General features: G+C 48.1%; 9 protein-coding genes across 9 annotated transcripts; 4 read left to right on the top strand and 5 right to left on the bottom strand.

Moving 5' to 3' along the window:
- Positions 1–604: 604 nt before the first annotated feature.
- On the top strand, positions 605–1,423 carry BKA67DRAFT_536501 (uncharacterized protein; the record flags this gene model as incomplete). Its single annotated transcript, XM_046100164.1, has 1 exon — positions 605–1,423. The coding sequence occupies one exon, from the start codon at positions 605–607 to the stop codon at positions 1,421–1,423; it is 819 nt and encodes a 272-aa protein (XP_045957058.1).
- A 733-nt stretch (positions 1,424–2,156) lies between these two features.
- Positions 2,157–2,993, bottom strand: BKA67DRAFT_536500 (Threonyl/alanyl tRNA synthetase; the record flags this gene model as incomplete). The annotated part of the gene is made up of 1 exon (XM_046100163.1): positions 2,157–2,993. The coding sequence occupies one exon, from the start codon at positions 2,991–2,993 to the stop codon at positions 2,157–2,159; it is 837 nt and encodes a 278-aa protein (XP_045957057.1).
- A 3,347-nt stretch (positions 2,994–6,340) lies between these two features.
- On the bottom strand, positions 6,341–7,335 carry BKA67DRAFT_646804 (kinase-like domain-containing protein; the record flags this gene model as incomplete). Its single annotated transcript, XM_046105921.1, has 1 exon — positions 6,341–7,335. The coding sequence occupies exon 1, from the start codon at positions 7,166–7,168 to the stop codon at positions 6,341–6,343; it is 828 nt and encodes a 275-aa protein (XP_045957056.1). The 5' UTR covers positions 7,169–7,335.
- Positions 7,336–12,424: 5,089 nt separating this feature from the next.
- BKA67DRAFT_518452 (kinase-like domain-containing protein) lies at positions 12,425–13,438 on the bottom strand (the record flags this gene model as incomplete). Its single annotated transcript, XM_046098009.1, has 1 exon — positions 12,425–13,438. A coding segment is annotated over one exon (1,014 nt), but the record flags the coding sequence as incomplete, so codon positions are not given.
- Positions 13,439–13,937: 499 nt separating this feature from the next.
- Positions 13,938–14,750, top strand: BKA67DRAFT_659449 (uncharacterized protein; the record flags this gene model as incomplete). Its single annotated transcript, XM_046107441.1, has 1 exon — positions 13,938–14,750. The coding sequence occupies one exon, from the start codon at positions 13,938–13,940 to the stop codon at positions 14,748–14,750; it is 813 nt and encodes a 270-aa protein (XP_045957054.1).
- Positions 14,751–15,533: 783 nt separating this feature from the next.
- Positions 15,534–16,062, top strand: BKA67DRAFT_536496 (uncharacterized protein; the record flags this gene model as incomplete). Its single annotated transcript, XM_046100162.1, has 2 exons — positions 15,534–15,695; positions 15,760–16,062. The coding sequence occupies 2 exons, from the start codon at positions 15,534–15,536 to the stop codon at positions 16,060–16,062; spliced, it is 465 nt and encodes a 154-aa protein (XP_045957053.1).
- A 99-nt stretch (positions 16,063–16,161) lies between these two features.
- Positions 16,162–16,799, top strand: BKA67DRAFT_567510 (uncharacterized protein). Its single transcript, XM_046102981.1, has one exon. The coding sequence runs from the start codon at positions 16,316–16,318 to the stop codon at positions 16,553–16,555; it is 240 nt and encodes a 79-aa protein (XP_045957052.1). The 5' UTR covers positions 16,162–16,315; the 3' UTR covers positions 16,556–16,799.
- A 451-nt stretch (positions 16,800–17,250) lies between these two features.
- On the bottom strand, positions 17,251–18,825 carry BKA67DRAFT_536495 (acyltransferase family-domain-containing protein; the record flags this gene model as incomplete). The annotated part of the gene is made up of 1 exon (XM_046100161.1): positions 17,251–18,825. One exon carries the CDS (start codon positions 18,823–18,825, stop codon positions 17,251–17,253), a length of 1,575 nt encoding a protein of 524 aa, XP_045957051.1.
- Positions 18,826–19,775: 950 nt separating this feature from the next.
- BKA67DRAFT_567508 (delta-aminolevulinic acid dehydratase) lies at positions 19,776–21,754 on the bottom strand. Its single transcript, XM_046102980.1, has 2 exons — positions 21,140–21,754; positions 19,776–21,074 (listed from the first exon to the last, which is right to left on the bottom strand). Exons 1-2 carry the CDS (start codon positions 21,386–21,388, stop codon positions 20,166–20,168), a joined length of 1,158 nt encoding a protein of 385 aa, XP_045957050.1. The 5' UTR covers positions 21,389–21,754; the 3' UTR covers positions 19,776–20,165.
- Between the last annotated feature and the right edge of the window lie 105 nt (positions 21,755–21,859).

The following is a 21,859-nucleotide window of genomic DNA, read 5'->3' as shown; positions in this document are numbered from 1 at the left end:
CAACTACGGGAACAGGAAAGCACCGACTCCTCCAACCTTGTGTCCCCCCCCTCGTGAGGCCTGACATGCCGACTCGGAGCTGGCAGAGTCCAATCTACATACCCTTCCTTGTTTACCTCAGCTGACGTGACGCTGCCCTTCCGGAAGCCACTCGTGCAAGACATCAAACTCATCATCCTAACTTATTAATACTTGTTGAAACTCCCATTTATTCTGCGGACTGCCTGTGCTGCTGCTAACCCACCCACTCAGCTCCCTGCTTTGTCGGCCCCGACCCAGGCAACTCACTGTATGCAGTCTGTATCCGTACGTGCTGCCAGTGGGAGCATCCATCGCATTGCTATCCACCCGGGCTCCATCTCCGTCACCACCTTTCCTTGTCCCATCCGAGCGTTTTTATCGGCGGCCCACCTGTTCACAGTCATCAAACCCCCCCACTAGGCCAACGCAAACATCATCGACGAAGCTGCCAGAAGCCCGTCGCTGCTTGACACCGCCCATTCATCTTGAGCTCCGAGCTTGAATTGCGAGACCATCACCTCTTCACCAGATACTACCACACCAGCATCAACCCCCTACGCGCCCCTCGACCCTTTTGGCCACCATGGATGGCATCAGAGCCTCCTCACCGACAAAGAACGCGGCCGGCAACGAGTCCCCCGAACAGCTGCTCGACGTCTTCCGAGCTGCTGCTTTGTCCGTCACCAAACTCTACAAGACCTCGGCTGCCGCACAGACAAAAGCTCGCAATGAGGGATACCAAGACTGCCTGGAGGATCTGCTGGTCTTCCTCGATAAGCACAACATCGGCGTCGGCGACGGGGAAGGATGGCAGATCAGACGCTGGGCTACAGAAAGGTTCGACAGGGACGGCGTCTCCCAGTCGATAGAAAGCGAGGACGAGGCGGAAAAGAACGAGCCAGCCTCGTCGCCCGAGCTGCACAGAGATACCAGCCACACACCACTTCCTATAGCACAGCACGAACCCGACATGCGAAGAGATTCTGCACCTCCAGCACCAGCCCCCACCCTCACCCTCATGCCCGCCCCTGCTGCCAACCACCCGGCACAAGTTACATCCTCGCCGGCACCCATTCGGGAGGTCACCGTGCCAAGCCAAGACAACTTTACATTTCAGTCATCCGTGGCTTACCCGCAAGATGCCGACCTCAGCATGGCAAATCTCGACTTGTCAGACTCTCGATCAAATAACCCCTCTCATCACCATGCATCATCCCGCATGTCTCGATCTCGAAACAACAAAAACGGTCTTCAGAGACCTAGAAATCTGCCTCATGTAAACAGGAGCGCGGCTGGCCAGAAGCGGAAACTTAACATGGCCGAAATCTTTGACCTTGGGAGTATAGGCGGCAAGGACCTCTTCGGCGGCAACGGAGGAGGCAAACGCAGTAGGCATGCCTAACATCTTTACGTTTGGCGCACTTAGGAGGTTGCTTTTATTTATTTATGAAGAGGGTTCTTGGCACCATGGGTTGCTTTCGATACCCGATGATTTCAATAGACAGCGGCGCAAACCGGTCTTCTTACGGTTGGGTTTAGGGGCAGGAACTGCGTTGCGCCGGGGTGGCATATTACTTAGGGACAGCATTGTGTGGAGTTCTCATCAGTACCATTTCGGTACATATATACACAGCGGTGGATGCATCAGGCTTAGGACTTGCTGCCCTTTGCTCCACAGATCATTACAGCTGCCCTCTTTTCACGACGACTACACTATGGCTCTTGTTGGAAGAGTTCGCGCATGGCATCTTCGCTACCGTAACTAGAGTATTTGGAGATAATATACCTTGGAACAGCGTACCCATAACTGATTTCTTATTTTCGCGAAATTATTAAAATGTGAATGTCCTCGTCTTCTATCCGCAAGCTTCGAATATACGAACAGGCTCAGCAGAAAGCACTTGCATTTTTCTTTATGTCATACTTTAAGGAAGTTTCTTGCAACGAGGGACAAGTCGAGATGCAGAAATTTCGCTATGTGTCTATCAATACGGACCAGACCCAGTGATCTATGCGTAAAGTACCATGATAACAACACAAATGCTTAGGTCTTCTATTTCATGATATCTATCATCGTCTATTGTTGTAGTATGGACAGTCTCTCTAATCCCAGGCAACCTTTATATAAGCTCCGTCTACGGCAGCACGTAGCTGACCCTACTCGTCCCCTTGGACCGACTGATCTTCTTGACATTCGTCTTGCCACACAGCTTCGTCGTGTCCACGTGCGTGCCGCCACACGGGTAGACCTCCGCCCCCACGATCTTGACGACCCTGAACTTCTCGTCCGCAGTCATGCCCATGGCCTCGCGGTCCGGGATCAGCCGCTCCAGGCCGTTCGCCCGGAAGTCATCCTCGTCCCACCAGTCGATCTCCACCGGCATGTCCCTGGCGACGTACTCGTCCACCTTGGCCTGCACGGGCTCCTTCCACCTGCCATCGATGGAGCCCGCGAACTCGCACGCCGCCGAGTCCGGGAAGTGGCTCGCCTTGGTCTCGTCGAACCCCTCCACCTGGCCCATGACCAGGTGCCGCACCGCCGCCCCCAGCACGTGGCCCGCCGTGTGGTACCGCGAGTACAGCAGCCGCCTCTCGGCGTCGATGGCCTGCTCGACCTCGTCGCCCGCCTCGAACGCCGAGGGGGAGCCCGCCGCGAACCGCCCAAAGTGCAGCACCTGCCCCGGCGACGACGCCGCCGCGCTCGTCCGCACCATCTGCACGTCGAACCGCACCGCCCCGCCCGCGCCCGTCATGCACCCCACGTCCGAGGGCTGGCCGCCCCCCTGCGGGTGGAAGATGGTGGAGTCCGTGATCACCACGTGGTGGGGGTGGCCCGCGTCCTCGCCGCCGCCGGGCTTGAAGAGTGCGCGGTTGGCCTCTTCGAGCGACGCGAGCGTCTTCACTGCTGTCACGGCCACGGAGAGCGTGTGCAGGTGCGCGTTGCGCTGGAATGCGAGATAGGTGCGCTGCATTTTTGTTGTTTATCTTATTAGGACTTTCCGCTGGGCGCTCGCCGGGTGAGGGATTTTGAACCGAGACGAAAAAGTTTGAAAATCAAAATTTCGTTGTGAAATGTGGTTGAAATACGATGCTCTCTGCCGGCCCCGGGTTGCAGACGTTCGTTTGTCGCTATCCGATGAGCTGCGTTGCCAATAGACAGAAAATGTGCAGACGCGTCCCACGAGCAGCCAATAACGAGAGCAGGGTGAGCAGTGCTGCTTTAATCGCGCGACCTGTGCGAAAGGGGGGTGAGACAGGCAACTGTGCATGTAGAAAATACTATAAGGTGCACTTTACGCGTCGGTGATCTCGCCGTAGGACTCTTAACTGCATACCAAGATAAGCACTAGAAAAGTTCCCGAATGGTATGGATTTGTAAATGAGAAGTTTGGTTGAGCGGATGTGGTTAGACATCCTTGGGTTGGTGATCCTCCAACGGATCGGAAGTCTACTAATATAGCCTGAAGGAATCACTTAGACCGAATTCCAGTTACCAATCATCTTGTGTAGTTCATAGTGTGGCAATATGGATGACTATAGATGGCCACAGTGCACTCCGTACACTAAGGCGACGAGCTCGCGGATCACCGAACTTGGGAAGTGGTGATCACGTGACTTAGCCAGTGGGTACATACCCACTTTCTGTACACCGATATTCTCTTTTATAGACTTAGACTTCCATATACTACTTGACAGTACCTATACTATCATTTTACGCTTAGAGCGTTACACTGGCGATCCCACGCTCATGCGAGCACCGTATTCACTATCCTATGCTCGATTAGATTTAGGCTTTCCCTTTCAGTGCATTATACTAGACCTTCACTACAACAGTGTTCTATATCAACTGTAGAAACTGTCATACATAGTTATTACCTTTTTTTTTTTTTTTTTAGAAAATTAACTAAAACCTTATTTAAACCCCTATTTAAGCTAATTATCGAGAACTAAACGCGTTCGACTCGTTTTAATCGTTTTATAAAGACAAAAAGTCAAACTCGAACGAGCTTGTTACAGTACTCACAGCGGGGCAGTTTGTTATGACAGGCATATAGAGAGATCTCACAGATCTCTACCTAGAATAGTCTTCTAGTCAAGACATATTACAAGCCCATATCAACTTTGCAGTTCGTGGCGTTGTAGGCTTGTTGTCTCACACCATTATTGTCAGTCCTCACAGCTTAGCGTTATTCGCACCCATACTCTCATAGAGCTATTCGATAAACAGCGGTTAAGTTAACAAACTTTTTACACTTCGCGAATATTAAGAATAATTACAGTTTATCGGTCTCTTTTATACTATACCTCGTAAGATCTTACGATAAAATACGAACGCGATATAACGTAATTTATATCTAATCTATTTCGCGGGTATAATCACGTCTTAAACTAAGTAGGAAAGACGGCTGCCTTCTAACCCTAACGGCAGGCCGTGGCGCAATACCGCATGCTATAGTATTTTAAACAACTAGTCGAGGAAATTAAGGAGCGCCGAACCGCCGGCGGTTTCCCCGGCGGCGCCGCTAGAAATAGAGAGTATAAGGAGTACCCCGAGCGAACATGCCTAGGTACAAGTCTAGAAGAGCAAGTGCGATGCAAAAAAAGATTAGACGTTAATCTTCGGTTCGCCCGTAAATAGAATATACTAATCGAGGGGTTAGAAAAGAAATACGGAATGAGCGTCCCTGGCCTTGGCGAAGGTATTATCCTAGCTACCACGCCCAAGGTGTTCCTGATCATGTAAGAAGGTATGCGGCTAACGGTATGGGGCTAAGATGCTAAACCGTGACATAGAAACAACAAAGACGAGACACACGCATCAGCGGAACAGCTGCTGCACGATATGCGCGAGGACGAGACAATGCTAGCTGTATGCCAGAATCTGCAGCCGGCTGCGCAGAGCCTGCTCCGACACCACCGACTGACTGCCGACCTGGACTGGGCTTCGATACGGGCAAGTCTGCAGCGGGTCGTGAAGATATAAATGTTTTTAGACTATATATATAATTGCCCATTACATCGCATAGGAGCTGGTGCCATGCTCATCAACACCATGCCCACTCTCCCACATGAAGAATATCGAAGTAATTATACGTTTTTAGTTTCGCATAAGCAGCAATGTAGTCATAAGTAAGCCACCGGCTGAACTCCCATCCCTTGTCAGCTTGCCAATCTTGACACCTAGGACGTGTAGTCCATGTCTCCTGAGCCCCGTAAGGAACCGATGCTCTATGGTTCTTAGCAAGTTATAGCGAGTACTGCAACGTTGACAGGTGTAGAACGGGTGGACTTGGAGTTATTGAGTAGATAAATCTTCACTGGGAGCTTCTAGCAGCGCTACCATATCCTCAAATCCAATATTCATTGATCTCATCGTCATTTCAGCAAACCCAGTCTATCCGTACTTGTGCTCAGCCCGACGTAATTCAATGGGGAAGCCATCCGTGCAGAACCGCACTCAAACGGAAACCTGTGGCAGACAACCAGTACTTACTGGGCACTGTAATCAAACTCAGCTGACAGCGTAATTAATTGGTTTTGAGCCCTGGCCCAGCCAGCAAAGCTCAATTTACAAAGCATTAGGACACACGGTCTACTCATTCACACACGTGTTATATAATAAATCATCTCACCAGATTTTGGATAAAACGCATTTCGATTGTTATGCCTTCTAGTAAAGACCGCCTTTATGTTGCATTATATGCCCGGGGGCGAAGACAAGTTAGTCATTCGTGAAGTATGGAATATTTCTCTCTAGTCACTCACGAAAAGACTTCTTAGGTATCACTGGGCCCTTTTAGTTGGCCCCAAGACGGAAAGTGACGGTTCAGGTGGGAAGCGTTACCACGCGAAGGAGCGAATGCTTTCCGTCCAAGGTCAAGCTCAATCCTAGTGGGAATTCGAAGAACGAAATATAAGCATGGCGGCGACTTCGATGATCCTAGTGCGCATCGTGGTTGGCAAAATCAAGGACCAAAATCGAGTTGCGTCAATCCTCGAGTCTATTGCAATCCGTGGACACCAGCCCGGATGAAACTGTGTAGAGTGAGTGAAAGAAGCTCTGGAGACCTTAGGCAAGGACAGCAAAGCACTGGGCACGTCCATTACTGATTGGCAGACCGTACGTAACACGGTGCGTTGGTATGTTCAGCAGAAGGAAGTCGAACATAGTTTCGATGGTCGAGCCCAGCCCGGCTACTTTGATACGACGAAAGTGCCGACTCACGATTTGATCGAGAAGAAGGCACAGATTATACCGTAAAGTCTGTGTGTAGAAATGTCTACTTTCAAAGATGGAATATGCCTGGCTAGCACACCTCTAAAAGTCTCCAAAGTACTTTCGTCGAATCTTCTCCATCTCCAACTCATAAGGCATAGGTGTGAGAAACTTGTCGACTTCCTCCTGCCAGAACCTATTTTGAGGATTAACGTTCCACGCCGAAGTATATTCCCAATAAGGAGGCATCCATCCCGCTGTTTCCCAATCGATGACCCCAACAATATCATCATCACGTGTAAGAACGTTTAGACTGCTTAGATCGCCATGCGTAAATACCGACGTTGGCCAAGACTTATTATGAAAGGAAATCAGTTCAGAGAGTCCTGCTACTAATAACGGGTCGCGTAGATCTTCGGTTTCAACTCCGTTTCGGAGCTCTTTATGGAAGTCCTGAATCGTCTTGAAAGGACCCCACTTTGACTTTTTAGGAAGCCGTTGATCATAAATTGGGCCCCCATTAACATTTGCAACGCCGACGTCTTGTGGTGGTTCGATACCGCGAAGTTGTGTGACCACAGATTTCAACTGCTCGAGAATTCGCGCTTTAGAAGCCTCGGGCCTTTGTAACCATCCTCGCGCCAGATTTTGACCTACTATCCTCTCCGTAACGATATATGTCCGGCCAGCATGCTCAAAAGCACAGTAGATCTTTGGAACGGGGATAGAGGTATGGTTTATCACAAATTGCATGGTGTTTGCTTCTGCCAGTGTCGTAAATGGTGTTGATTTAATACAGTACTTTAACACGAAAACAACATGACTTGGATAGTTGAGCATTTGCCGAATATATCTTTGTGTTCCAAACTGGAACGCACAAATTATGAGAAAACGACTGAATGCGCCATCGTTACAGGATTTAGACTCCATAAGTGCATGTCAACAGTTGCGACGCCGTCTCTTCGATTCGAGGTGTACTATGCGCATGCAGAGAGACGAATGGTGGTGCCACAGGTATCACGTTGTGTGAGTACTGCGGTCGTTGTGTTGAAAGAAAACTCGCAATCCGTTGCAATTGAGGTTAGTGGTGATCTATTGGCCAAGGGATGCTATGGAGCGAAGGTACGAGTCGGTGCAAACGAAAAGTGGCTGTGTTGTGGCGGCTTATCATCGAGACGTCAGGTGAGGAGGACGCATGCGCGACGGTTGTAAAGTTGGCTCAGCGTTACTACCCCTCATACTCCAGCCTTGCTACGAGATCTCTGAAAAACCTCTCTCTGCTACATTATATCAGACCAACTATGGACGGTCGCTATCGAGATCAAGACAACGAGATACAAGCCCATAAATATTTGACGACGCAAGCTCTTCAAGCGGCCAAATCTGTCACGCCGTCCACTTCCCCGCCACAATGTTGTAGAATTTATCCACCCACAATGCAGACCACGAAGTCCTGATATGTGCGTTCCGGTGTCGTATAAGTAACGTATGCACTTTCACAAGCAAGCAACGAAAAATACCTCCGATGTCAAGTGGATTCGTTAGGTTGACGGTAGAAGATTTCACGACTGGTGCCATGTACAGCAAGTACCTTCGTCGCAGAAGATTTACGTCGACAACGCTGTCGCAGTTGGGCGACTAAAGAGGCTTGGAGGAGCTAGAAGCTTACAGACGAGGCAATCTGCAAGAAATGCGACCCTCCAGCAGTACTCGAATACTGGTCCAGACCTTACTTTCCTAGTTTCTAGTTGCTTTCGAATGAATTCTCAATGATAGGGTGAATGTGGCAGGGAAGAATCGTGGAAGGCTGACTACTTACAATACTTTGGCTCAGTTGATTGAAGATTACCATCCTGCAGTCCTTCTTCGTCACTGTGTTTGGTGGTATGATAAAAGGAAACTCATGCACATGTCAAATTCCTTCTTCATTCGATGTTCATATTCGTGGGCACATAGTCTGTCCCGCAATATGTCCATCTACTTCAACGTATGCGCCAGTCCAGATCGTCCAGACTCGAATCGTTCGCTTCCCTATCCGGCTTGGTCGATTTGTTCATATGTAATCGTGTCATGGCGATGAGCTCGTATTGTTTGTGGTACGGTGAACCCGGCCATAAATAACAGTCTATCTCCCCTTTTCCCCCTTAGACATTCCTCATCACCTTCAAACACCTTCCCTCTCATTCTAACTTTATCACAAATTCTTCACTCTTCTTAACAACCTGAAAGCTAGAATACCCGTCAACATGGACTATCACCCAAAATATTTTGCTGTTAACGGACCACCATGTTACTATACAAGGAATCAACCATCACGTTTTATATACGATAAGATATCCGTTCCTTTACTAGACTATCCAACACCAACATACTTTCAAGTAACATCGACTTCAACACTACCATCGATGTACTAGTCAATCTCAACACAACATACCATGTGGCCATCTATCTCCTCCTGCTAGCCAAACATGACCGTCCCTACTAACAGTACAAATGGTGCTTCTTGCTTGTATCGTGCATATTATGATATAACAGACGATGGGCTGGATCTCCATTCTCGGTCATCTCCTAGTTATTCTTACGCAACTGGAGAACCCTGGGACAACAGCAACCATGCTTTACTACGCAGACATCGTCCCGGTCATCGTCTGAAAGCTACCCCTTGGGCTACCCTTCTACCCTTGCCAGTCAAGGGAGCAATACGTGGGATGCCCGCCCTTGTTTAGAAATGTTACCATCGCCTCTAGCCCTCGATAATTACCAACCACGTAGGCTCGACGCTAAGACAAAGTGTCTAGCCAAGACCCGCCCAACCTCCATTAGTCGGGCCAAAAGACAGCCACTTATAATGGGTGCCAAGGCCAACGTTTAGGAGGTCGATAGTCTGCTCGGCAAATGGACGCGGGCTAAGAAGACGTGGTATCTCGTTAAATAAAGTGGCTTTAATGACCAGTACAACAGTTAGGAGAAGCAACACGATATAAGCGCTAACATAATCAAAGAGTTCAAGGCGAGTTACCAGGGCAATAACGTAACCATCAAGCGACTACTCAAGAGGCGGATTCGGCGCGGTAGGAGTGAATATCTTATACAATGAAATGCAGTCGTTGTAGCAGTACCTAAGAGAAGGAGGCGGACATAAGCCGAACACGAATTGTCGATTTTGAAGCGGGCTGTTAGAAAGTAAACACTTAAACGTATGAAGCGACCGAACCTAGTTGACTCTTCGATTCATATATCAACGCAATAATATACTTATATGGCATCATGCTTAGGACCAAAATACACCACCCCGCTGCGGCACCGTTGACTACCATCAAGACACATACTTAGTCAAACGATGCCGTCTGAGCATTTCGCCTCGTGGCACAGCCATGTCTATTCCACGCTTCTCAGTGGTTCAAGACTAAACTAATCACAACGGATTTGTGTACTGACCTGGGAAATTTCTTTGTACAGTGGTCATCATCTGCGGTCGGTTTCTCCCTTTACAATGTTTGGCACGAGACCAAGTCCTACCTGAATCTGGGGATGGTTCTTCTGAACGACCGCAACCACTTTAGTCAAGACATCCTTTGTGGCCAAGTTGTTGGAATTAAGTCTCATCAATATCCGCGCCAACACCAAGTAGTCTAGTTCTTCCAACGTACGCGAGTCTATCGTGTTGGAGCTTTGGAGCTGTTGCTGCCTCACTTCTGCCCATCTCAGATAGCGTGGTCGGTGATAGACCCTAATGCTGAAAATCACGAGTGCCGCGAGGCTGCCTGTGAGCTGTTGTTGTGTCACCATGGTCACTTTCCCACACCGGCGCAATGCCCTAGCTCAAAGTCTTCTTTTAGACCATGAGGATGGAGTCTAATCAGCCTGATAACTCTTATCTTATTGTCAACTCACATACGTCCTCGAGAACAATATATACCAGATCATTATTCAGAAAGGCCTCGATCGCGTTGTGTAGGTTCTTGTGCCGAATGTCTCGATGCATGCCACAGACCGCTTTCACGTTTGTTGCCCAATATTTTCGTATAATCGCGCAATTGTAGGGCTTCCCTCTTCTCAGCACAAAAGTGCCAAATCCACCCAAGTCGATGCTGAACGAAAGCTTATAACGATTATGTGGAGATTCATGCCTGAGAGATAGTGTTTGACTCGAGGAGTTGTCCATAAGCGCAGGATTCTGTGTATTGACGTCTTTAGTATCGTCGTGACCCGCCTTATCTAGCTAGCCATTATGTTATAAGTGATCGGTTCTATCTTTGATATCTAGTATCTAGTTAAGTCCTTTACAGCACGGCGGAAGATATAAACGTCTTTCAACTTCTTCTTAAGAGGCAATCGCGTTAAAAGCTCTCCGGGATAGATATCGAAGGTCTCTAGCTACTACAAAAAGACAAGTTTAGGGAAGTCAAAATCCTTATATCCGAATAAATTGCTTAGAAGAAAGACATAAATGTTAAGTATTAAGGAGTTGTTAAATATGCTCTTAAGGACGGTAAATATTTTCTAGAATTCCATAAAATTTAAGTATATTACAATATACATCTAGCTATAGACGAAATAGATAAAAGAGAAAAAGAACTTACGTATCCTTAGCACTAAGGTATGTATTCGTGAACTCTAACGTAAATCTGATTACTAGATGTGGTAACGAATATATACCCTGAGGTTACCATCGTTCTATGGACGGTGGGCCCACTATTTTTAAATGTCACAATATTAAATATTATATATACTTTTAAATATAATTAATGTAAATATTATACCTTTATTAATAATATAATAATAACATTATTCAATGTTATAAACCTTATATCTAACGTTATATAGCATTAATCCTTTAAGAATTTAAAACAAGACATTTTAGGGTGTATTCTAACAGGCTTAGAATTAATATATTAAGATACTAAATCGCACGTAGGGAACGAAAGACATGACGTTTTACGTTTAACGATCTTCGAACCAGGAGTGCTTGAGCACTTCTTCGACATCTATCCTCTCGGTAGGTTCCATCTTGAACATTTTGTTTAGTAAGTCTGCCAGTCTGTTGATTTCCAGACGATGGAACTTATAGCCAAAGAGCTTGTGCCCATCCTCTTGCAGTTGGATACCGACCAGGTCTCTGTCACTAACGCAAAGTGAATACTTGACATGCTGCCGCTTCCGAGGAATAGGATAACTAGCACCCGAAGGTCTTTTGTGTCGCGCTTTTCTGATATCACCCGTACCGCATCCACTATTCTGTGAATGCCGGTCACAATCATCGTTAGGCGGACCTGCAGTATCAGTTTTAGAGGTGTTTGGCTGGAAGTCATTTGCAGCTGTTGTGTTTTTATCATGTCCAGCAAGACATGCTTTGGTGTTCTCGTTATCGCCTTCGCCATTGGAGCCATCAGAACCAGACTCAGTTTCAGAGTCCGAAATATATACATCTCCAGTTTTCGCAACAAGGCTCCTTAGGGATGGCGAATGGGCTGCAAACCCGATGTCTCGCTCTCTTCCTGAAGTGTGATCCGCCCACGAGCCTGGGTCACGCCGAGTCCACTCTTGTAAACGAGCGAACTCACAATCCAAATACTCATCTAGCCCCTTTTCCCATTCGCTTAGCTCTGGTTTCTCGTCTATCTTCCCAGCTGCAGACGTCGTAGTTGCTTCGGGTTGTTGTTTCATTTGCTCGTGATCTAGCTTCGCGGATACTGCCTTGAGTTCGCGGCTCGAATCCTCGCAAGAGAGGACTTTAGACCCTGGATTCACGGGACTTTCACTTGACGAAGTGATCAATTCCGTAATTTCTTCTAACATCACAGGCGCTGATTTCACTGCGTTTATGTCACCCCCAGTATCTTCTTTTGGATGTTTTAGATCAGGTGCTGCCATCCTCGTCCACATGCGTGCGAGTTGCGCTTGTAAAGGATTATCCCAGCCGCTGCCTTTTATGTACTCTTGCCTCATCTTCAACCACTCGGCGTTATCTTTCGGTAAGTATACACGTCCCTCAACGTCGCCTTCATCTGCTTCGGAAGAAGACTCAACTTTCTCACCCCATATTGGCTTGCATGGCACATCTAGTATGCTCAGTACATTCTCGAGGCCTTCCCTTTGGTTTTCGGGATATGGGCCAAATTGTCGCGATAGATCGGAGAGTAGAACAGGTTCATCAGTGTCATCGTCGATGAACTGCCGACCCGTGCGAATTTCGAAGAGGGTAGCCGCTAGTGCCCAGACATCGGTTGAGGGCCCACCATGACCCGTCGTCGTCAAAAGTTCTGGCGCGGCATAGGATATCTGGAAATCCAGGCCTTCGTTTGGGTCGTCTTTGGAAAGATATGAGAGTCCAAAATCGATGATTGCAATCTTCCCCGTTCTGTACTTTTGCTCCAGCTGTTCTGTCGAGCCCCGGAGGTACAGCTTCTCGGGGCCGTATGGCGCGGTGGTACCACCCCAAGTCGTGGCCAAGTCGAAGGCGAGTACCTCGCCCAGATACCGTTCCAGCTGTCGACCGGAGAGTTCGTCCTCCATTATCGCCTCCTGATCCAGCTGAAATAAAATGTTTCCTGGGCTTATATCCCCATGGCAGATCCCTTTACTGTGTAGAAAGCTGATGGCCTTGCAGATTTGGAAACAAATGTCGGTAAGTAACTCAGGGGTATGTAGTCCAACATCTTCCACATCCCGGATACTTGGTCCGAGTAGGGGGTTAACAAGACAGAGGTGTCGCCCGTTGGGACCTGAAAGCCAGAAGTATTCTCGGGCGAGAAAGATGTGATTTTCCTCAAGCTCTTCTACAGATATCCCGGCCAACTGCTCGAGTAGTCTGAGTTCTGGACAATTTTCATTTGAGTCTCGGTGTTGAAGTATCTTTATTGCCACCCAATCCTCTTTTTTGGTATCAAAACATGCCCACACTGTTCCGTAATGTCCATAGCCAAGCTTGTGATGGACCTCAAATCTCTCCTCGAGATCTAGGTACGTATCGATATTGACTGGGTGGAAGCCACCGGCACGGTATTTCTCCGGGTCTTCCAATTCCGTCATATCATCCCAACATACTTTGTACAGTCTCCTGTTATCTCCGGGTAGATGCGTACCGGTCTCTGATGTATTGGCAATTCTGCTATCATGCAACAGGTCAGATCCCTTGTCTCTTATTTTGTTTATGCCATTCTCATGAGCATCGGGCACAGAGGATATTTGGTGAGCCATTTTTCGAGATACGTCAGATGGTTTCGTCATAAAAAGAAACCAAGTGATATTGCCTATGATATATGTCGAACGCATATGATCGTGGTTGTTGGACAAATCTCCAGGCTCGAAAACAAGGTGATTCCTTTGGTGACGCTACAAAGGCTCGTCCGTACAAAGAAATCGTCACAGACACACAATTACTAGGTTTTGTACGGAAGTGGTAAGCCTCCTGGATGAGTGGTCACCCTTGTTCTTCTAATGATTTTACTGTGCAACCATGTCACCTTTCAAACAATGCCATTGAGACTTCTGGAATTTGAAAGTTCGTTGGCTTTTAATACTTCAACACAAAAGACCGTTTATCGTCAAAGGGACAATAGCCCTCAAAGAACTGTTACGGCTATGTATACCCTCGCTTTTTCCAAGGTAAGAACAACCTATCGGATACACAGATACACACCCAACTAGAGCGACTGGAAATATCTTAGATCTTAATCCGGGAAACAAAGAACTTGACATGGCAGATCAGGATTTAAGCACAGGTACTTGCTGTGATCACAGTATTACTTGGAACTATGGCGATAGAGTGCCCAGCAGTAAGTCGCTCCCCGATAAAGATAAGACGAAGACTGTACGATGGTCTTACGGTAAAGGAACTTTCGAGGACCCCAAGGTTCGGTTTTGGCGCCATTTCCTCTATGAACTCGACAGCACAGACGCCACAGATGAACAGAAAGCCTTGTCCAGAGAGTTTCATGACTTGTTACCGGAGGAAAAGTTAGTGGTCAGAAAGAATATTGCAGTCGCACATGCGGCAGCCAAAGCATGCGGCTTTCCTCATGTCACAATCCATGGAGCCGCGCATAACACACGGCTGATTTACCGTAATGGTAAGCGAGTCAAAGCTGGCAAAGGCTTTCTCACGATGCCTTCAGATGTCCATTTGACCTTGAGATTCTCGATGGATGAAGAAAATTACAATGTCAGCGGACACGTCTTCGTCACGTCCAAGGAAGTCTTAGTTCCCATGACAGGGCTTGACAAGAACAAAAAGGTCTTGGTCCCGTTGAAAATTATGGAAGATGGTAAGCGTGATCCCAAACTGACCGTAGATGGCGACGACAGAATTTACGAGCTGTGGGTGGCCGACAACGAGACAGCTAAGTTGATGGAGGCCCTTGAAGCACAGTACGCTGCCAAGCCTGTACCATCGGCACCCTCAAAGGCTCGACCTCATAATGCTCGAAAGTCATCGTTGGGAAAGCCCAAAAGCACAAACAAGAAAAGGCGTCAAGATAGAAAGGTCCGAAAGAGAAATGGCAAAGCCTAGGAGTGCAAGTGTGCTCCGTGCGATTTCAAATGTTAACAGCGTATTTCATGAAATTGTTTACTCAAATTTCATTGGTTCTCTCGTTTCTTCTCAAGTGTTTCTGTTGATTAACTTGATATAGTGCCTTGTCAATTTCATCTATGTTATGATCTCAGACTCTCGCAACAACATTGGTAGAGGCTTTCTGCTAAAAGCTCGATGATTTTCTAATAAGATCCATGTTCGGAGACGACTAGCTTCTTTTCTCGGCGTATTCTGAGAACCCACTCTAAATCTTTTTCTCTTTCATAGAGATTCAATTTATTAAATCAAACGTCATCACCTATTTCTGTGTTCTTCTATTAAGCTTTATTGATTATAAATATTGCTATGATATCACTGTTAGTTCTCGATACCTCCCAAGGGTTGATGGTAAGTATCCCGCCCAGACGGGAACACATGAAGTTGTTCTGAAACTACCAAACGAGTGATTTTCAACGAAAAATACTTAGGTCAATTTACTTAATGCATATAACCCTGAAATGAAGTTGCAAGTTCGAGAAACTAAGCATTACAATTCTTTTCACCCTGCTATGAGCAACCCCACTATCCTGAATCTACTTCTAGCTAAATCTATTAAGTCTCTCCAAATTTGAATGGTATCCCAAACAGAAAAACAAGACAAAAATACGTATCGACTTACATGGCTTTCCCTGGCTCTGCTCACAACACAGGAGCCATACAGTCAATATCTAACCCGACATATGAGGACGATGATGAATTGGATTTTATCATGGAGGATAAATGGGACAAATACGGCGCCTGGAAGACCTGGAAGCTGAGCACTTCCAACTCCTGTCCCTAAACGTGAAGCCCGCGACAGAGCTGGCTCTAATATATTTTGGGTACCAACGTAGAGAAGAATCAATCTCGAATTCGGACTCGGAGTCTTCAGAGACTGGTCAAGTATGTCTTGATTATAACTGCAGCTGCGATCTACATTGTTCAGATGACCCTGGGAGGTCCATAGATAGTCTTGAAGAAAACAAGTTTGAGAGATATTCAATCGGGCAAAGTAGACGATGGCCTTCATATTAAGAATGCCCTAATGCCAAGTACCCTCAACATGCCCAGCAGTATTGTTATCAGTGAGCGCAAACTAGTCGGTGTACGGGTTTACCCAAACACCACAGCAGAGCTCGGACACAAAATTTCACAGGCAGGAAATGGCTGGGTCTGGGTGAAAGGATTGGTTTCGAGGAAGTGGGAACACATGCTTGGTTCGAATATCGATGAAGCCCTTTCCTTACATTTGCTAAAGCCTGAATGTTGAACAAGGGATGCAATTTGACAGGGTTGTGCAACCGGCTAACCTAGAAGTTTGACGGAACACGGATATGAACATTTTTTTTATTCTTTAGAAAACATCTGGTCTTTCTTTCCATTCTAGGCAATGTCCGCAATCGTAGCATTAGGGATTACTAGTCTAGCATTCAGGGGTCAGAACTGGTGCTTGTGGACTTTCACTGCAGTTGTAAAGAAAAGCACGAGAGTCGCATGATACCACGAATTGACATAAGCGAGTTATGCCACTACGACGACTTTTATATATATACATAACCTTCCAAGGCCTTTCTGCTGCCTCAACTTGCCCGTTCAGCATTCTCGAAAACCCTTTCAAGATAGACTCGAGTTCCATTCCCCCACAGGCTCGACAGAGCCTCCTGCCTAAAGAGCATCGAGAGGTAAGCAGGCCCCCACCCGCCACGCGCCCGATGCATCCCCCTAGCAGGGGTTTGTACTGTGGTAGGATCGGCAATCACTAGCCTGCCGTCTTGGCCTGGGGTGTTTAATATAACACAAACCACGTCCGCGTAAGCCGCACTATACGGGCCACAACGAAGTGGCTATCAAAGATGCCCCAGTAGGTCAGTGGGAGCAGAGAGGGAAGAAAAATAAAAATAAAAACCAAGGAAAAAATACAGGGAACAAAGAAAAACAAAATCGACAAGCCTAAAGCCCTGTAAGCGCGAACGGAAGCTGCAGCTTTTAAAGTTGTTTGTATTGGATAACATCTGGGGGGAGGAGCATCATTGCCAGGTGAGAGCGGGGCCCTGTTGTCCAAGGCTGTGAAACAACTCTAATCTAACCCGCGGACAGTGGATATATTTGGGGCGAGGCAAAATCGACGCCACGGGGGGTTTCTAATAGGGAGTTACACCAACATCAGGACTTTTATTCGATGCGCGCGATACACATTTCGTGGGTCAACGGCGATTCAACGTTCAAGTTCGAAAGGTTTGATTGCACTCTCCTGTCCCAGCCTGTAAATGCTACTATGTTACAAGCTTTGAACTATGTAACCGAGTTCAAGTTGACTAACTCCGAAAAACAATTGACCCCAACGCCTTGCCATCCATATGCCAGTGTACAGTGATCTTTCCAATTTTGGAACGTCCAAAGAAAATTACACCAAACCAAATATATACAAATCTCCAACGTAGAAACAGATTTTGCCGCTCTAATCTTTAATAACGCATTTGCTCTCGATCCATCTCGAGAACTTGACCGTCGGGACGTCCACAGCCCTACAAAATACATCCGCAGCCCAAATGACTAGAGGGATGTTGAAAATAGCCGCAAGAAAGAAGCCTCGGGGGTATGCAGAGCCCTCAGTACCAGTAATGGACCATGCCCATTTCTCGATCATGAATCCGGCTGTATGCAAAACCGGACCATGCATGAGATAGAGGGAGTAGCTAATACGACCAAAATACTGCACAAAAGACGTGTTGAAGACGCTTTGCCATGCCGGTGATCGGGCGACGCAGAAGATGAAGAGAATGGATCCCCATATCTGCCAAAATCGATATCTGTCACTGAAATATTCAGGAATCAATGACCCCAGAAACTGCCAGCCTGGAACACCTTCTGTGCCCAAGTCTGGTTCAGACATGAGATACAAGGCCGGTATCGAAAGTGCAATCCAAAACAGCCCTCTTGGGTCTCGCGCCTTCAGTGTTGGTTTTTCATCGAACGGCAAGATTGGACTTGTCGGGGGCTGCGCTTGCGGTGGCGGGTTGTGTGCTCCACGGATAATGTCTAGCTCTGCGAGCCCCATACCGGCCAGAAACAGAACGACTTCCCAGCGGTCGTTACGCAAACAGAACCACATTATGCCGGCTAGGCAGGCAAACCGAATCCCGGTTCGTACTCTCGCAAGCCCAAACATCACCAAGAACAACATCATAGAGCAGCGATACTCCACGGGAATGGTCCACAGGTGCACATCGTACATTGTGCTTCCTCCGAATTTCTCCCATCCCCAGACATGTACAAAGTCGAACATCTCCCAAGCCCAATGCCAGAGCTGCCAGTTCAGAGTGTATGCCTGAAGTGGGTGTGTTTCGACAACGCCTCGAACAAAGTTCTTGTCCTCCGCAAACTCCCGGGTGATCTCATAGACTCCGAGTTGTAAAAGGATGACTACCGTGAATGTGGATATTGCTGTCGGCAAGAACAGGCGAAATGCGCGCCGGAAGATGAAAGAAGACATGGTGTTGGAAAACCCGTCGAATGAGCGGCTACGAATTTGCTTCAATGGCTTTAGAGACAGTGCATATCCCGAAACCACAAAGAAGAGGCAGACCATGGTCGGTCCGCTGAACAATAAGCGAATGAATGGGAGCTTCCAAAATATGTAGTTGGCACCATCTCGCCCATACCCATCAGCTATTGAGAACGCCGTGTAGAAGAAGTGGCAAAAGAAGACAAAGAGTGCCGCAAGCCCACGAACGCCGTCAAGATAGGCTGTTGGTCCAACCCTATCGCTCCTGACGCGCTCGTGTGTGAACTTGTGGTGGACGAAGCTGGGCAATAAGAATATTCCCAGTCGCAAGAGCGTCGAAGTCCAAGAAGAAAGTCGCGATCCTCTCGGATACATGCCTATATGCTTGAACCATTGGGATGTTGAGAATCGGCTTTCCAAGTCAGTTCGCCCGCTTTCGCTTTCCACGTCAGAAGCCGACTTTTCCTCCATCAGAGAAATCTTCTCCTCATGAGAGAGGGACAGCCTCGAGGCAGCATAGCCATTCATTGTCCGGCAATGGGGAGGGAGAGCAAAGGTGATGGTCGTCGTTTGATGTGATTAGCACCACCAGCCGCATTTAGAAACACGGACCGGAAAGAATTGCAAAAACAAAAAATAAACCCGACACAAAAACTACTTGAGAATGTAAAAGTATCTCGACATACAATCCCCGGCAACTTTGCCGAACAGAAAACCAGGCCAAGAATCACGGCCGGTTCAGTGCCTGTCTCGCGTCGGGTGACTTGTGGAGTAGTGGGTATAGTGAAGCTCGCCCGAGCTAATGAGCCCCAGTGTTGGTGGTTTCAGATTTAAAGGTCCAAAATTATCACAATTACCGTGAAGCACCTGGCCACATTAATCAACAGGGCAGAGAGGTCGGTTGATTGAAATAAGAAGCAAGACGATTGAAGGAAAGAATACCGCCAATCTAGAGGAAACAAACAGATATCACCCCCACCTGCTCACTATTAGAGTAGGTATCGTCCAACTCACTGCAGTATGTAGAACTTCCTAATAGGGCATCCACTGGTACCGTAGCTTTGCATTATCAGAACAGATTGCCCGAACGTCACACCGTCCACTTGCGGACGATCTTCTGTACAAGAACATCCTCATATGCCCGGCACGACGGAGATCGATGCTACGCGCCAAACGTGAAGAATGTTGTTGCAACGCCTAGAGTCAAGCATGGCCGTTTGCGAGGCACAATGGGCGAGATCAGCCGGGTTGCCCATGCGCGGAAGGCTTTGGCCAGAGCCGTAGAAGGCATTGAAGCAGCAGATCCGCAGGGGTTACAAAAAGCTTGGTATCGCTAAACAGTTAGTTCGGGCCAATGGTGGGTGCATCATATCCATTGCGAGGCATGTTGGAGAGATCAGCGATGTTTTGGATGTTCCAGAATCGTGATGCTTAATAGAAGTTGAAACAATGGCAGTGTTGTTCCGACCGGGAGCTGCGTCTGGGAGCGAACCAAGCCTGCCAACAGTTGCCAGCTGAATGTCTGTGCTGAGCTGTTCCATACCTCCATTATGTTCTTGTACTACATCACAATGCAAATGCTGGAATATAGAGTACATATCCGTTTACGATTTTCCGCACTCTGTTGTGTGTGTCCCTTGATCGTCACGCACAGCAGAGAAGGGATGGGTTAACATCAAGGGAAAAAGAACAAAACCCGGACATGGTTCGAGAATTTTGGTATCCTCTAATATACAACGTAGATCATACTCGTCATATCTCAGTCCTTCAACTCGCTGAGATTAAAGCAAATGTCTTCCATGCCGCCAACCTGAACTCCTTTGCTCGAAATTTCAAGCATATGCATTTTATCTATACCATAAAAGACTTTAGTTGTCCAACCAGTCCAAGAAATCAGGAGTGAAATAGCTGATGATGATGGTGGCGCCAGCTCTTAGAATACCTTCTGTGACTTCGAATGCCATCGTCTTCAGATCAAAAACACCTGCCTTTGCAGCGGCATGCACCATAGCAAATTCGCCACTGACGTGGTAAGCTGCAACCGGGAGGTCTCTGCCGAGTTCTTTTGCGTCACTGATGATGTCCAAGTACTGGCTGGCGGGCTTGACCATAATGATGTCTGCACCCTCTCCAATATCTCGTACAATTGCGCGTCGAGCTAAACCACGACCACCCGGAGGTAGTTGATAGGCACAACGGTCACCGAATGAAGGTACCGAACCAGCGGCATCACGGAAGGGCCCGTAGAGGCAACCGGAGAATTTAGCGGCGTATGACATGAGAAGAGTCTTGTGTGCGATGCCCTCTTCGATGAGTTTAAGCTTGATAGCCCGAATGCGACCGTCGTTCATGTCTGAAGGTGCAACGCAGTGGGCGCCAGCCTGAGCGTACGACAGGGCGACATCGGAAATGCGGTCCACCGAGAGCTGGTTGTTCAATGTCCCATCGTCGCGCAGAATACCACAGTGACCGTGTGAAGTATACTCACAGAGACAGACATCAACAGTAATGAACAACTGGGGGAACCTCTGCCTCAACAGCCGGATACCCTGAATGACGGGACCCTTCGGGTCATCGGCAGCAGTGCCAAGAGCATCCTTGGTGCCTGGTTTCAGAGGTACTCCAAACAGAACCACTGACTTGAGGCCCTTGTGGACCAGGGGCTCCAGGAAAGGTACAAGCTTGTTCAGGCCCCAGCGCCTTTGACCGGGCAGGGCTGGGATGAGTGATTCGTCGTTTTCGTCGTCAGAAATGAAGATAGGGTAGATGAGCATTGACTGCGTCGCAACGGTTAGCATGAAAGTCTGGGGCTGCAGTTGCCGGGTCTCGGGTGAGGACTAACCTTGGTCAGTTGTCGCTCGGCTTGCCATGAGCGAGCAAGAGGATGGTGGTAGCCGCCATGGAGTTGGCTCGAGATATCGCCGGAAATGCTAACGCTGGTCGCAGCAGTGCTCGCATAGGACATTGCCCGCGACACGTGAGAGGCACGATCATCTATCGTCGAAACCGAAGGTGCAGCTCGGGGACGGCGAGGGGCAGCAACGCCGCTGTCGCGGATGGCAAGGTCCTGCACAAGGCTAGAGAAAGACATTGTAGGTTCAGCGTAGCGTAGACTGCTGGGCCGGTCGCGCACTCTGAACTGTCGGCGGGGGCTGCGGTAGAGTGATGATAGTCGAGTCGAGAGTATGTGCGGCGGGCGGTAAGCTGAACCGTGATGTGTTGGGGGGATCTAGATTGGCGCTGAACACCCAGGTGGAATGGCGCACAGACGATGAGGGTCAAACACAGAGAAGCAGCAAGAAACACGAATGTATCGCGGGCCTTGTCGTTTAACCATAAAAGATGGCGCGAGGATGGTGGGAGGAACTGGTGGGATTTGTTGAAGCTTGCGAAGTTTATGAAGTTCCGCCGACGGGGAGGCTCGAGCAACTGATAAAAGTTTCGCCCCTCGGTGAGCGACCCCCTTGAATTGTTTCCCTCAGCTCAGCATGACACTTTGCAGCGGCTTTCGGGATCGCATCTTCTCGCTGGCCCCTGCGCCACATGCTCATTGACCAATCAC

The sequence above is a fragment of the Truncatella angustata genome, assembly GCF_020726525.1.
Source record: "Truncatella angustata strain MPI-SDFR-AT-0073 chromosome Unknown BKA67scaffold_5, whole genome shotgun sequence".
In the NCBI taxonomy this organism is placed as follows: domain Eukaryota; kingdom Fungi; phylum Ascomycota; class Sordariomycetes; order Amphisphaeriales; family Sporocadaceae; genus Truncatella; species Truncatella angustata.
Note: the sequence above shows the minus strand (reverse complement) of the source record. Positions and strands in the feature narration are given on the sequence as shown.

Excerpts from the sequence above, each read along its gene's own strand:
- BKA67DRAFT_567510 (XM_046102981.1), top strand. The coding sequence starts at position 16,316 with ATGCCACTACGACGACTTTTATATATATACATAACCTTCCAAGGCCTT.
- BKA67DRAFT_567508 (XM_046102980.1), bottom strand. The coding sequence starts at position 21,388 with ATGTCTTTCTCTAGCCTTGTGCAGGACCTTGCCATCCGCGACAGCGGC. Across the intron at positions 21,075-21,139 it reads CCGAGCGACAACTGACCAAG|TCAATGCTCATCTACCCTAT; the intron begins GTTAGTCCTCAC and ends GTTGCGACGCAG.